This window comes from Selaginella moellendorffii, unplaced genomic scaffold, assembly GCF_000143415.4.
Source record: "Selaginella moellendorffii unplaced genomic scaffold, v1.0 SELMOscaffold_45, whole genome shotgun sequence".
NCBI lineage: Eukaryota > Viridiplantae > Streptophyta > Lycopodiopsida > Selaginellales > Selaginellaceae > Selaginella > Selaginella moellendorffii.
Genome location: NW_003314306.1, coordinates 996,815 through 1,013,049, shown reverse-complemented (window position 1 = coordinate 1,013,049; position 16,235 = coordinate 996,815). Strand labels below are relative to the sequence as shown.

At 41.2% G+C, this 16,235-nt stretch overlaps 1 protein-coding gene and 1 long non-coding RNA gene across 2 annotated transcripts; one reads left to right on the top strand and one right to left on the bottom strand.

Moving 5' to 3' along the window:
- The first annotated feature begins 3,628 nt into the window (after positions 1-3,628).
- Positions 3,629-4,845, top strand: LOC112350077. The gene is made up of 3 exons (XR_002993628.1): positions 3,629-4,157; positions 4,218-4,260; positions 4,316-4,845. It is a non-coding gene; the product is annotated as an uncharacterized LOC112350077 (long non-coding RNA).
- Positions 4,846-6,499: 1,654 nt separating this feature from the next.
- On the bottom strand, positions 6,500-9,286 carry LOC9656579 (GDSL esterase/lipase At4g10955). Its single transcript, XM_024685524.1, has 5 exons — positions 9,201-9,286; positions 8,931-9,066; positions 8,559-8,758; positions 7,329-7,716; positions 6,500-7,268 (listed from the first exon to the last, which is right to left on the bottom strand). The coding sequence occupies exons 1-5, from the start codon at positions 9,284-9,286 to the stop codon at positions 6,702-6,704; spliced, it is 1,377 nt and encodes a 458-aa protein (XP_024541292.1). The 3' UTR covers positions 6,500-6,701.
- Positions 9,287-16,235: the final 6,949 nt, after the last annotated feature.

Below are 16,235 nucleotides of genomic sequence, written 5' to 3'. Positions count from 1 at the left end.
CCCAACTTTATAGCACTGGTTTCTCTATATCTTATATAGCCATTAAAAACACAAAATTAAATATTGTGATAGAATTTTAGTTTTAAAATCTTACTTAGGTTTTATTAGCTCTTAAATATTGTCTGATATATAACTCGTGTATATCATGGCTATAAAGAAGAGGGCAGCATTCATGGTGTAATATTAGAGGCTTAAGGGAAAAACTACTTGGATATCAAACTAAATTAGTCATGAAACATTTATAAAATACAAATCTCTAAATCCCAAAGTAAAGTCGAAAGGTAGTGGTTGAGGTAAAAGTTCAATGAGTATAACATATTTGGACTAAAAGCTTTGACTCAAATGTCAAAAATGGAAGTGAACTTTTAAAGAAGTGTTAGGAATAAGCACAAAACAATTAATAAATGAGTTTTTAAAAAAGAACAAAAGAATGACTAACATGTGGCAATTTTTTTAATATATAGAAGTGTTGAGATAGAGTGCAAAACCAAATTCAAAACCAAGTCTGAAGCAACTCCAAAATTGAAGCTAAAATTAAATCCAGGATCTAATCTTAAACCATGTCCAATACTGAGTTCAAGGCTTAATATATCTAGGGACAAACATATCCGAGGGTGGGGTGAAAGCCTGAAGCAATTTTTCTCAAACATTAAGGGGTTTGATAAGTCTCTACGAGATAATAAAAGGAGGATTATAAAGAACTAATATGTAAAAAAATTATTTTCATATAGTGGGTGATGATATAAACATTAAAGAGTCCAAAATTAAATTAAATATGAATAAATAAATTGAATGATTTGGTAAAGTGTTTAATAGCCAACTCTAACTCCTCCAGAAGATTGAATAGTTAATGCTCTCAATCCAAGTGGGAGTAGCATTATTTGGATATTTTGTATACTTTATCAGAAACTTGCTCTATCTACATGGTTAGAGAATTCAATAAAAATTGAATGGACCTTTTATTTACTAACTAAGGGTATAGTTATGTGGTGAGGAGGGCCCAAAAACCTATCCATTAAATCCTATTAACTCAAGCATTATGTAGAGATCTATATTGTCTTTGAATCTATTTTAATAATAGAATTAATAAATATTGTTGTGAAAAAAAAGGAACTTAATAGGGATCAAAGAAGGAATATTAGAAATTGTATTCCCTCATATTTTGAGGCATCATAAGGATGTTAAAGAGTGATTATAAGATGAAAATGTAAATTTGAATTAAATTTAGAAATTGTTTAGACCATTTTATATTATACCTTTTTTTTTAGCTTCTTAAGCTTATTTTTCTTGGATTTATGTATTTTTCTACCAAAAGAATAATTTTCTTTAAAAAATTATATTTTCCCTTATTTGAAAAAAAAAGCAATAGGATGAAGTGTGTTAACTTTCTTCTTTGAGATTAAATTTTTGTTTATTCTTCAAGTTGGCTTAATATTTCTTTGATATGTGTTAAAAGAAGCTAATTCCCATAATCCCTTTTCCCCTTTAAAATCTTTAAAACATAGCATTTTTATCTATGATTTATATTGGGATTGAAGAGTATTCATAGATCTAAAATTTTTGCAAAAAAAGAAAGAAATTAGAAAATTTACAAAGATTTAAATAAAGACGTGAGAAATAGACTTATTACCCTAGCATGCTTCTTTCCTACTTAAATCCTCTTTTACAGTCCAATTTTTTTCTTATAGTAAAGAAAATTTTACTCTCACAAGACTTATTTGAATGAGAAAAAATTAAATATCATATCTACCTTCTTCCCTAACCTAATGACCCAACATTACAAAAAAAATTCAAAAAATGCATAGTGAAAAAGTGATATTACCCTTTATTTAATATCATCAATTGGCGAGATTCATAAAGTTCAACAATTTCTCTTTATTGTTATGGACTAGAAACTGTTTAGCAAATGCTAATCAATGCAATCTTTAAAACTCTTTGAATAAAAATAGATTCAACTCATAAAAGGCAAAAACTTATCCACTCTATAATTAATCTTTGTTTCTCAATACATTTTATTATATTAAACTACTATTATAATAATCTCATTAATATAATATGTTTTGCAATCCATATACTCTACTTCTTTAAGGAAGAATATGCACATGTTAGATTCTATTTTTCTTGATACTTTTATTGAATACTCTTAAAGTATATCATGAACCTAGTAAAACATAAATGAAAAATAAACAAGCTGAGTTGATGAATATACTAAGATGGAATGATGCACTTGTCCATATTATAATAAACAGGCTGAGTTGATGAACATACTAAAATAGAATGATGAGCTTGTCCATACCATGTGTAGTTAGAGTGTGTCTAATAAATCCATCACTATGCATTCTTAGCAAGTTAAACTACCCTTTATACAACTATTAACTTTTGTTAAATTAGTGAATTTACAAAATACCAAAATTTGCAATTAAAGATTAAATCAACACTTAGAAGTAAATAAACTTTCAAGGCTCAATACTTGTCAGATCCAAAAAGGTTGTAAAGTACGAGGAAATAATAAACACTTTGAACACCCTAAACCTACCTTGGTTTTTTTTTTTTTTGTTTTTAAAGAGCATTTGATATCAAGAACTTTCTTCTTTTTAATCTGATATAAACAAAAAGGAGGAAAATACATTATTAAAACTCTACAAATTTAAAAACTTTGATATTGCTTATTTATATACTTCATTGCTAAACCTTAATTACCAAATATTTACTCCTTGAATGAAAACTTAGTTAAAGACAATGGAAAATAATAATGAAAAGAAGAAAGCTTAATCGCTTCTCAAATGATATAGGCTTGTTTAAGCCTAATATTAGCTTAAATAAACTACACTTTGCTTCACCATAGTTATGGTGACCCTTCTTGTTTCATTAAATCCATTATTTGTATTTCTTTGTATTGAATTTTTAAATAGTGTAACACTTGTGTGCTCTCTTCATCAATTACAACCTATATAACACATAAAATGCATTGTTATCAATTTTGCAACCCAATTCTAAATCTAATGCTTCAATAGAGTTTTACCTTACTTACAGACATTTTCATTACTTTTCATTTATTCTTCTCCTAGTGTTTGTAATCTATTTGTTATTTAGTGTCTATGGCAAAAAGCATAAACTTACTGATGCAAATATACATGTTAATATGTTATTTATAATCGCCCTAATTCTATAATTGTGAGTATAGTAGTTAAACCCTTAGACTAGCAGGCTTGAAACATATAAAAGAGAGGCAGGCATTATTTTTTGCTTTTTGCTTCCTGGTCCATGCAGCGTACACGTAGACCTGTAAAGCGCTGGCGCCCTCCAATCCTCACCGTTGCTGCAAAGCAATCTGACGCCTGCGGCGCTAATCACCCGCTAATGGTAATAAACTCCACCTCGGTTAACACAAATCCTATTTGTTTTCCCGAAGGGTGGCGGTGGCACATAGCAGTCGTTGGCCCGCGGCTAATTGTGATTAGCCTTTAATCTCACCTTAAGCCACCATGGATTGGACCGCTGGGGGGAAATAATTTCCACCACCCAAGTCGGTTTATACATTTTAACCCTCATTGTTCTTCTTTTTGCCGTTTTTTCTTCTCAATCTTTTTTTTTTCTTACCTTTTGGGCTCTCTCTCTCCCATTGTTTGCCCGTGTTAGAGTTGAAAGTCGTGCATCGCACTCTTACTTAGAGAGTTAGGCCATCAACTCAAAGAGAGAGGAGAGAGTTGGGTTGGGTTTCTTCTTTCTTTCTCTTTCTTTCTATTAAGTGGTGTGCCCCCGTGTGCGTGTGCGTGAGTTTAAGCGTCCACCACCACCACCATCCATGGCGTCGAGGGTGGTGCGCTAGTCCCCTCGCTTCGTTTAGTCTAGCAAAAGGTGGCAAGCAAAGATTTGGAGGCTTTTGGGGCCGCCGCTCTCGCCGATTCCAGCGATTGGGGAACTGGGCTGTGCTCGCCGCCGCGCCTCGCAAGGTTTAGCGCCGACCCATTTGCTCGGCCGCCTCCATTGGATCCCAGGGAATGCTCCAAAACGCTACACGGGTAAGTCTCTTCTTTCTTGCTGCCTGCGCTTGGGCTTTCTTTCTCTGCGTCTATCTGGGGGAGAGGTTTTTTTTTTTCCTTCGTGTTCTTGGTTGGAGGAGAAAGAGGTTGAAACAATGGCGCAAAGTTATTCATGTAAGTTCTTGTTTTCGATGTTCTGAAGAAATGGTTTTCACTTTGGATGTCGCCTCATAGTTTTTGTTGTCGTGATATGCTCGAATGATCACGATTTATGAAAGTAAGTATGTGAAATGTTTTGCTACGGTGGTCACGCGTTTGTTTTGTGGTCGTAGATGTTTAAAGAGCTGCCGGATTGAGCGACAATCGTCTTGAGCAGCGAAGACGAATTCCAGAAATTACCGAGGCTCGCCTTGACGGGAAAGCAAAAAGGTTCTTTGGTTTTGTTTTGTGTTTTTTCTTTTTCTTTTTCTACCAGGAGACTGGAGTGCCGCCAGAAAGTGGCGCAGTCTTATCGGCGGCTTCCAAAGGCCGCGGCGAGGGAGCGCAAAGACTGCGATCGCGGATGGAGAGCATGTTCATGAGCTTTGCCTGCTAAGATCACAAATTCTAAAGTGGAACAAGGAGACCACGGCCGCAGCAGCGTGAGATCTTCGGCGCGGCGAATCCGACCTACGAATATGGCCCAGGAATGGTGCAGCGTACCAGCGGATCACGAGGCATTGATTGATTTGAAGAGTAGACTTTCATCCCCATCATGAATATGTCTACCGTACTGTTGAGTAGCAATCCTCTGGGAGGCAAAATCTTCTATGTACATAGAATCTCAAAATCTTATATGTACATAATGTGTATAATTCTTGAATAATAGACAGACTTCGCTAATGCTCCAAACAGGTGTGTGTGTTCCTGCCAGCCCAGGAAGTCTCGTTAACTTACAGACTAGCTCAGGATTAACAATACCTGTTTGTGTGGCGTTCATCCTCCTTTCTGGATCATCTAGGTGCCCTGAGGGACGGGCGAAAAATCACTGCTTGTGAATATTCATCTACGTGCCCCCCTACTCCGCCCCAATCCCCTGTGCTCAAGTCGTAAACAAACATGATCCCTATCTCTGAAAAGATCACCAGATTGGCCTCTGCATGAACAGAACAACGGAAAACCGCTCCGAAAAAGCGCTGCCCAGCGTACACTTGACGAAGGATCGATTTATGGGTCTTTGCAGAGACGGCAACCAAGCCACCCTTGTCGTCAACCTTCCACACGCCATAGCCATCAACTCCGGACTCCCCTGCCTCGCGGTAGCCTCCCGCATACACCCAGCCACTTGCCAAGTATCGCTGGCCATTGTACTCCCACAGCCTCGCGGTGCACAGTCCCGGGAGCGGCAAGACGCAGCGCAGGATCTCTCCATCCGGGTCAACCTTGTCTTCCAGGCCTGTTGTAATCCTCAGGCTGCGCACGACTTCCCCGGTGCTCCACCTGGCGCGGCCAAAGTCGTAAAATCCCAGGATGGTGAGATCGTAGAAGTAATCGTCCAAGCCTGGGAATACAGCAGGGGGTGCCACGTCCATGCTGTAATCTGAAAGCCGCTGCGCCTTCATTTTGACGTAGGCTGGCGAGAACGGGAGCTTGGGGAGAGAAGACCAGGAGCGCGTTGCCGAGTCGTAGATGCAGCACCAGTGGCCTGAGAAGTCGACAGCGGTGTAGTGCAGACCGACTTTGAAGCCATTCTTGTCGACGAACATGGCAAAGTCGATCACTCCCGCTAAAGTGCATCTTTCTCTGTCCTCCCAATGGAGCGGTGGTAGTTCGCTCCACTCTTGGGTCACTGGATTCCCCACCACCAGGTGAAACACATCATCAGCAGGATCAACCATGCCCCTGTGCGTCCTGAAGACGCATACCAGGCCACCCGCGGAAGCAACCACTTGAGCGTTAGGAAATTCTTCCGTTTTGTGGGGCAACGGAAACTCCACGCTGCGTTGGGGCCGTGATGGATCCCAGGCGTGGCAACGCTCGCCGTAGTCGAAGGAGCTAGTCATAAGCCGCAAGGATTCCTTGTGGCCACTGTTTTGGCACCAGCGGCGGCGAAAGGATGGATCGCCGATGATGGCGTTCCATGACTTGCAAACGGCGGAGCATGAGGTCGCTAGTGTGGCCAGGTCCACATAGCTGAGAACCGTCTCCAAAGTGTCGTCTTGCAGCAACACAGGCGCTTGTTTCTTCATCACAAGGGCAATCCCTAGAAGAGTACCTTATAGTACTGCAAAAGGATGAGCCCCAAAAGGAACTGACAAGATTACCACGAGTAAACCCTTCTCATAACCTAAAGAGTGACGAAAAAATCTCATTTTCGGGAAGCTCAGCTTCTTCTTTCTGAAGTTATTCCCACTATCTGTCCTCACTGGGCTTGTGCTTCTCTAGTTGAAACCGCCAACCCTCATTATCCGGCCTTTTTCTCTCTTTAACCATCTAACAAAAACAAACGCGAGCAAACGTACTTTGAAGGCTTTGGCTCGAGCAGACAATGAAAGTGTTCATTGTAAAGTCATGACGTGGTAAACATCCACCTGTGACGTTCTTCCAGTCAGATTGAACGTCGAAAACACGCCGCGTTCTCTTCAAACCTTGGTTTAGCACAGGAAAAATAAAAACTTTTTTCTCGGGTGGGTTCTTTGAGCACAGAGAAAATATGTACCATGAAGTCATAGCCGCGTACTACACCATAGCTTCGTAGCTTATCCCCCCAAACGGGATTTGCAGCGGATGATCCAAGTGTTCTTGACCTGTCAAGTTGACAAATTGCACCTGAACGACTGCTCCATCCGACCACCACTGTGTAAGAGAATGAGCGTCTCGAGCACTCGCAGCTTTGCCTTCATCCGCTGGGACGTGAAGCCTTGCCGAGGGGATGAGGTGATGCGGCTTCGCTTTGGAGGAGCAGAGCACGCCCCGGATGGATTCGTGAGGCATCGCCAATCTCGCATACTTCCCCTGTAGCATATACTGATAGTTCTTGAAGTGCTCGAGAAAGCCCGAGCATACCGGATCACTGGGATGAACATACATGTCCGGGTACCAGCTTCCAAGTGCCGCAAACTCTGCCTCGGACTCCCTTCTCTTTGCGGCATCCACCAGTAAGTTGACGAGCCCGGCCTTTGCAACGGTGTAAACCTCTTGGAGATTGCTGTAAGTCTCAGCACCGAAGAGTGACTTGTATGGAGCGGTCGAGGACGAGAATGGCGGATTGAAGAGATGAGCCTCGACGAACTGGCCATGCGATGCCATCATCCGAGCAGCGGAGAGCGCCACCGCTGCTCCGAGCGAGTGCCCCGTGATGCAAACGTTGTCCTTGCCATGCCATGCGACGGCGTTTCGGAGAGCGTTGTACGCGGCTGTGAACCTGCCTGTCTTGTAAAGCTCCTGGTTGGCGATCTTGAAGTCGACGATGTAGTCGCTGGTTAGGCTGTCCGTGCCTCTGAGCGCCAGGACCACCATCGGAGCTCTGGCAGGCTTCCAGTGGTTTTTGTAGTTCCACACGAACACTGCGCCGTTGATCCGGAGCTTGTCATTGCCGAGGATCACGTCGAGGAGCTCGTAGTTGAAGGACGTCCACCAGGGAGGAGCGAGAGCTTGTGGAGTTCCTGTGTAGTTTTTCGATCTGTCGTGCTGGAGTGAGTACACGCTTGACACAAGGCATGCCAAGATTGCTCTTTTGTCGTCCAGAACATCCCTGGAAAGAATGTATGGTAAGAACTCCCGAAGACTCGAGATAAAAAGCTTTTAAAGGACGAGAACTCTAGCCGGACCAAGTCTTTAGCAGCAATGAAACAAAAAAGTAGACAATGAACTCAAGCCCAAGCAAGCTTTGCGAAACAACAAAAAAAAAGAATGGAGAAGTGAGGACCAATCCACTAAAGACTAGCCATCGAAAGAACTCTAGCTACTTATGAATCAGCCCTTAGCACGCAAGTGAACGAAAGAGACACCAAAATGGGACAAATGAAAGGCTATGATCCAAAGACAAGCCTAGGGTAGCTGAGAATTCTCTCGGGGGCGATTGGAATCAATCGAAACGGGATTCTACTGCCAAAATCACACACTTCAGCCAAATTTTCAAGCTACCCTAGGCTTGTCTTTGGAAATGTCGGAAACATAAGAGACAACCATTGTTAAGACGAACGGCTGTCTCATATGGTTCATACCGAATCTTTTTCTAGAAGTTGCAATAAACCTTTCGTTGTATACTATGTTTAGGATCTCATCCGCGAGTTACAAGAAAGAAAGAGCTGACTTACCATTTATGATACATCACACCATAAGTAATCTACAAAATAATAAAGGTCGAGCTCGAACATTACTAAGCATACCTGGTAGCTTCTCTTCCGTGAGTAGATCCAAAATCAAGCCAAAGTAACAGCACAGAGAGCAAAGCGTAAGCAGCGAACTAGTATTACTTCGAGCTCCGATCACAGTTAATTGAACCAAGAGTACGAGATAGAGCAAGTACTAACTCGAACTTAAAGAGATCAACTTCTCCGTGAAGCCGAGTAATCCATGAGCATACACTCATGCCTGCCGCCGGAGACACGACGAAGTCTGCCTCGCACTGAAACGGCAGCATTTGCTTGATCCACTCGGCTTCCCGCACCTTTAAGGGGATCCGGCCTGGTTACGAGTATGTTCTTGAGCAGGCCCCTCACCTCCCTTGACGGGTAACCGAAGTTGCCATCAAGGCCATAGCATGTCAGCTGGAGATCACTCTTATCCTCCTCCTGATCCCACAAAAGCCAAGACTTTGTGTCCGCAACTGCTTGCTCCTTGCATTGACATACACGGTAACCACAGGAAGAACTTTCCACTTGGTGAGCTCGGATGAGACACCGCCCCTCGTCTTCAGGGACACAACGCAGCAAGTCATCCCCTCAGGAAGAATGAGATCGGCACCACGCATATCGTTTTCCGCTTGATGCCCGATAGCAAGGCCTCCTGCAAAGTATCTCGCTGCAGTATCCGGGACTTCCCGCACGGCAAAAGAATTGCAGAACAGGGGACCACCACTTTGATCGGATGAAGGTACCAGCTAAGCATAACGCTTCACTTCTTGAACTTGAGCAGGCTAGCAGCTGGGCGTCGCTGGAAGAGCGACAAACAACCTGTTTTTCATAGTAATACGACGTTCATATGTGACGCTACCATCGGGCAGCGAGGACACACCTGCAGGCCTGTTGCAGCAGCAAACAATACCATCCCTGGCTCTCTGTCACCTTGCCTTCAATGGCGAACTGATTACTGATTCCCATTTCACCCTATCCTATTCTGGCGGCCCGCACAGGCCTTCCATACTTCATCCAGGTTGACGAAGAACTATACTCCGCAACGCTCAGGCCCGGCTTGAGCATGTCTAGTTGCAAAGTTAGCAAGAAGTAGATCGGAGGCAATAAGCATCTCCCGGTCTTCAAGGCCCTGCTGCTGTTGTCCTCGTCACTCTTTCTTGGCAAAAACTTCGCGGTTGTCCAGCATGAGCACAAAGTAGGCATTCCACGGAAACAAAACTCTGAGCGCCCCGCGGAGCTGAGGTTTCGTTCAGACCCCTTGCCTCGTCAAACACGAAAACGGCTCGCCTGTCCTCGCCGCACTTTCTCGGCGAGCTGCTGTTGTCCTCGTCGCTCTTTCTCGGCAAAAGCTTCGCGGTTGAGTCCAGCGCAAAGCTGGCATTCCACGGAAACAAAACTCTGAGCGGGTTTCGTTCAAACCCCCTGCCTCGTCAAACACGAAAACGACTCGAGGATTACATCACGGAACTCTGGTCGTAAATGCGCGGCTGGTGATCACCATCCAAGAGCTGTTGCAACTGCTCCAATGTTTTTCCATGATTTCACGCTTATCCTCAATGTGAGTTCTTCCCACTTCTCGCTCACTGCTCGGGCGATGCCAGAATCGCTGCCAGGCAACTGCTTATCCTTCCACTCCACGGCCGAAGTTCCTTTCTCCAATTCATGGAGCCAGGCATTCACCAGTAGAACACCATCTCTAGCTCGGTGAAGCTTTGTGTGCCAGGAATTCAGTCTTAAGTCCTTGGCAGATGAGGAGTCCTTGCCAGGCTGCTGTACACACCTAGCCTGGACATCTCCATGACAGACCTTCGAAGCATTCAGCCATCTAAAATAGAGTTTTAGATTAATTATTTTTAATAAAGTTTTTTAAAAAGTAAATTCTTTTGATATTAATAATTTTGGATTTTTATTAACAATAAATAAGTATTTTTAATAATAAAGAATAAAGAAAATTAGGAATGCTTGGTTAACATTGTAGCTTTAGGCATTTACATAATATTTTTGCTATGTTTTGTTTTTTTTGTTTGTAAAATTAATACAGATTTAAATAAAAATAAGTGTTTTAGTTTATAAATAATAAATTTAAAATTTAAATATTTATAGTTGATTATTATTTTATTAACTTGAAATCTAAATTCACATAATCTTTTAGTTTTTAGGCTTTTGAATAGGCCTAAAAGAAACATAGTTTTCTCTTTTTCAGTGGTATTTTTTAGTCTGAAAACATGTAAACATTAACAGAACATAGATTGAGATACTTTAAAATAAATTTTTATTATTGACTCACTCTTAATCACCATTAATCACTATATAGTTACATGGAAATCACCATTCTTTTATATTTGAAATTTTTATAGTTTAAAATCATAATATAGTTTACTTTATTAAATTCTTCTATTAAATTTCATAAATTAACATTACAATACTAACCACAGTTTTATTAACATATAATTTTCTCATAGAAATTAACATTAAAATAAGCTAATTAATGCAAGAGCGCGTACAGAATGTTAATTTCTGGTTTCTTGTTTTTGAATGGATTTTTTCATACATTTCTTTTCAGGTGGTTTAGTTGTGCCACATGACGAGTATGTGACTGGCCAAGTTGGTGTTCTCACTACACAAGTATGTGTAGTGAAATTTGAACGTTCTAGGGAACATTGGGTGGGAACATTAACAACTTATTTTTAATTCTTCTATTCACAAAACTAACTAATGATCTTTTTAAATGTACTGAATATACATACATATACATACATATATATGTATGTATGTATAGCTAAGTTTCATTACATTTAAAAAGATCATTAGTTAGTTTTGTGAATAGAAGAATTAAAAATAAGTGTAAAATAGATGTAACAATCACAATTGTGAAAAAATTTAAATAACACATAATATTAGTTAAAAAAATGTAATATTTTCTTTTCTTTTTGGTATGATTAGTTAAATAAATCATCTAACAGAAACTACAAAATTGTGTTTATAAATTATGCTTATAAATTACATTGGTATATTTAATTTAAGTATTTTAGAAAAAGTTTAAGGTTGAAAAGAAAATTAAAAGTTAATAAAACTGTGGTTAGTATTGTAATGTTAATTTATGAAATTTAATAGAAGAATTTAATAAAGTAAACTATATTATGATTTTAAACTATAAAAATTTCAAATATAAAAGAATGGTGATTTCCATGTAACTATATAGTGATTAATGGTGATTAAGAGTGAGTCAATAATAAAAATTTATTTTAAAGTATCTCAATCTATGTTCTGTTAATGTTTACATGTTTTTAGACTAAAAAATACCACTGAAAAAGAGAAAACTATGTTTCTTTTAGGCCTATTCAAAAGCCTAAAAACTAAAAGATTATGTGAATTTAGATTTCAAGTTAATAAAATAATAATCAACTATAAATATTTAAATTTTAAATTTATTATTTATAAACTAAAACACTTATTTTTATTTAAATCTGTATTAATTTTACAAACAAAAAAAACAAAACATAGCAAAAATATTATGTAAATGCCTAAAGCTACAATGTTAACCAAGCATTCCTAATTTTCTTTATTCTTTATTATTAAAAATACTTATTTATTGTTAATAAAAATCCAAAATTATTAATATCAAAAGAATTTACTTTTTAAAAAACTTTATTAAAAATAATTAATCTAAAACTCTATTTTAGATGGCTGAATGCTTCGAAGGTCTGTCATGGAGATGTCCAGGCTAGGTGTGTACAGCAGCCTGGCAAGGACTCCTCATCTGCCAAGGACTTAAGACTGAATTCCTGGCACACAAAGCTTCACCGAGCTAGAGATGGTGTTCTACTGGTGAATGCCTGGCTCCATGAATTGGAGAAAGGAACTTCGGCCGTGGAGTGGAAGGATAAGCAGTTGCCTGGCAGCGATTCTGGCATCGCCCGAGCAGTGAGCGAGAAGTGGGAAGAACTCACATTGAGGATAAGCGTGAAATCATGGAAAAACATTGGAGCAGTTGCAACAGCTCTTGGATGGTGATCACCAGCCGCGCATTTACGACCAGAGTTCCGTGATGTAATCCTCGAGTCGTTTTCGTGTTTGACGAGGCAGGGGGTTTGAACGAAACCCGCTCAGAGTTTTGTTTCCGTGGAATGCCAGCTTTGCGCTGGACTCAACCGCGAAGCTTTTGCCGAGAAAGAGCGACGAGGACAACAGCAGCTCGCCGAGAAAGTGCGGCGAGGACAGGCGAGCCGTTTTCGTGTTTGACGAGGCAAGGGGTCTGAACGAAACCTCAGCTCCGCGGGGCGCTCAGAGTTTTGTTTCCGTGGAATGCCTACTTTGTGCTCATGCTGGACAATCGCGAAGTTTTTGCCAAGAAAGAGTGACGAGGACAACAGCAGCAGGGCCTTGAAGACCGGGAGATGCTTATTGCCTCCGATCTACTTCTTGCTAACTTTGCAACTAGACATGCTCAAGCCGGGCCTGAGCGTTGCGGAGTATAGTTCTTCGTCAACCTGGATGAAGTATGGAAGGCCTGTGCGGGCCGCCAGAATAGGATAGGGTGAAATGGGAATCAGTAATGAGTTCGCCATTGAAGGCAAGGTGACAGAGAGCCAGGGATGGTATTGTTTGCTGCTGCAACAGGCCTGCAGGTGTGTCCTCGCTGCCCGATGGTAGCGTCACATATGAACGTCGTATTACTATGAAAAACAGGTTGTTTGTCGCTCTTCCAGCGACGCCCAGCTGCTAGCCTGCTCAAGTTCAAGAAGTGAAGCGTTATGCTTAGCTGGTACCTTCATCCGATCAAAGTGGTGGTCCCCTGTTCTGCAATTCTTTTGCCGTGCGGGAAGTCCCGGATACTGCAGCGAGATACTTTGCAGGAGGCCTTGCTATCGGGCATCAAGCGGAAAACGATATGCGTGGTGCCGATCTCATTCTTCCTGAGGGGATGACTTGCTGCGTTGTGTCCCTGAAGACGAGGGGCGGTGTCTCATCCGAGCTCACCAAGTGGAAAGTTCTTCCTGTGGTTACCGTGTATGTCAATGCAAGGAGCAAGCAGTTGCGGACACAAAGTCTTGGCTTTTGTGGGATCAGGAGGAGGATAAGAGTGATCTCCAGCTGACATGCTATGGCCTTGATGGCAACTTCGGTTACCCGTCAAGGGAGGTGAGGGGCCTGCTCAAGAACATACTCGTAACCAGGCCGGATCCCCTTAAAGGTGCGGGAAGCCGAGTGGATCAAGCAAATGCTGCCGTTTCAGTGCGAGGCAGACTTCGTCGTGTCTCCGGCGGCAGGCATGAGTGTATGCTCATGGATTACTCGGTTTCACGGAGAAGTTGATCTCGAGTTAGTACTTGCTCTATCTCGTACTCTTGGTTCAATTAACTGTGATCGGAGCTCGAAGTAATACTAGTTCGCTGCTTACGCTTTGCTCTCTGTGCTGTTACTTTGGCTTGATTTTGGATCTACTCACGGAAGAGAAGCTACCAGGTATGCTTGTAATGTTCGAGCTCGACCTTTATTATTTTGTAGATTACTTATGGTGTGATGTATCATAAATGGTAAGTCAGCTCTTTCTTTCTTGTAACTCGCGGATGAGATCCTAAACATAGTATACAACGAAAGGTTTATTGCAACTTCTAGAAAAAGATTCGGTATGAACCATATGAGACAGCCGTTCGTCTTAACAATGGTTGTCTCTTATGTTTCCGGCATTGACTGGAAACTTCTCCAAAGCAGTCCTTCTGGCAAGCTTGCTTCAAATATCAGTAGATTCTTTGACGTGAGATCATGGCGAGTTTTCCAGTTTTGGCATGTTTCTTCTTTTTCTTGGCTGCTGCAGCGACTCGGGCTGGAGATATTTTACTAATAATAACCTTTTACACATGTAGAAATTCACTTCACGAACACCAGTTCTCCTCCGGTGATCTACTAACACGAACGAGACGATTTCATTCTTCCTGCATCAAAAAGTTCCAAGAGGTGGGCTTATTTATACAACCCGATTTTTTTGTCGTAATACACTTGATGTATCCAGGATTCGAGAGTATTTTCTCAGAAATACTATGAGCTCCTACTTTCAGCCTCGGCAAGGCCCAATCTTTCTTGTCATCAGTGTTTGATTAGAAAACTCTTGTGAAATCATTGGAAGGGGCAATCGTGACTGTCGAGCGTCAGTATTACGGAGACGGTTCTCCCTTCAAAACTTCACTTATGAGAATCTTAAGTATCTCACGACGCAGCAAGCTTTATTCCAACTATCAGGCATTAAGTGGATGATGATCTTACCGTGTGATTTCTGTTTTCTTATACAGAACTTGATTATTCAACGATATAACAAGCAAGACAAGAATCCATGGATTGTTGTGGGAGGTGCCTTGAGTGCGTAGTACTGAAATTCCCGCACTTGGTTGCTGCAAGCTGGGAAGCTCAGCCGTGGTCCAAACAATCTTGGAATACAGTGATTATGACGAGCAAGTATGTTTACTCACGCCAAAGCTCGCTCATGTTTCTTTGTTTCTCTTGTAGATTGGAGTTTCTGCTGGTCCCGAATGCAAGAAAGAATTACAGGAGATTACAAAGCTGGCCGAAGAAGGCCTGGTAGCAAATTCAGCACCCGTTAAATCCATGTTCTCTGAGGAAAAGGTATTGTCTTTGGAGTTCCTTCGTGTTTACTTGTGAACACTACATTTGACAGCTTAAAGGCGATGACTTCTATCGCTGATAGCAGACATTGGAGCTGGTTTTGTAAGTAAACATCGTGAGAATTTATACAAAGGTTGACAAGCATTTTGTTTATGCTAGGTGCAATATGGTAGATCTGACAACCTTTGTGCTCCACTTCTGGAAGCTGTTCAGAACAAAACAGACCTTCTGGTAACTTTTCTTTCATAAAGGCCAATTTTTTTGCTTTTTTATAGAGGGCGTTTGCCAATCTTCTGAGCCTGAATCGTTCTTCCGTTGAACTTTACGATGCAAATGAGCTGAAAAGGCGAGCTGAAGCAAACGATATCGGTGCTATAAACTCTATGAGCTATGCGTACCAAGTTTGCACAGAATTGGCAGCCTTCCACGTTTCTCCGGCCAACGACAGCATTCGGCTAGACCTTAGTAAGTTTGTTCATGTTTTACTCTTTCAAATTATGTGCCTTAGATGTATTTCTTACAATTAACAGGTAATTCATCCACTACTGTGCTGAATTGTTTTGGCCACGAGACATTCCCAGATGTCAAAGCTTCAAAAGAGAACTATGGAGGATGGGATATTTCTGGTAATTAATTCGTTCTTTCTTTTGCTAGCTTGATTCTGGTCTTAAACAAGCAGCACTAGAATTATCTTCCTGAATGGCTCACAGGATCCATGGCGTGTCAAAACAAACTTTCTCTCCTTATGGTAACTTATTGTTTTGCTTCAAAGACTTTAAGCAAAGATGAATTCACAGAGCCTTTCTTTATATTAACGTGCAATAACTGCGCACATTGCCAAGACCTTTGGCCAGAATGTACCATAGAAACAGGTATAGCTTCTGTAGTAATAATTTTTGTATACCCTGTTTTTAACATTGGATTGGATTCTCAGATCTAGATCAGTGCCAAGAGCTAACGAAGGCCCACGCATTTATATCTTTGTACATGGAGTGGCTTTCCTCGTAGTACAAAATGATGCTTTGGTTTCTCCCGCCCCCATTCAAATTGCTAGGGTTTAGGGGAATGGCGGTGTGCTTCCTTCTTTCGGCTTACATCCGGTGCATAGGTTCGTCGATTGTTTCAGATCAAACTTACCAAGCATTTGAGGCAGATTTCCGATCCAGAGGCGGCGCTTCGCACGAGCTAGTTATTAAATTATCATGGATCCTATTATTTTTGGTCTTGACCTCGCAGGAAACAAACTAAAAGTTGATAAGATTTTTACTTTCTCTCAGGTAGTCACCTCTTCCAG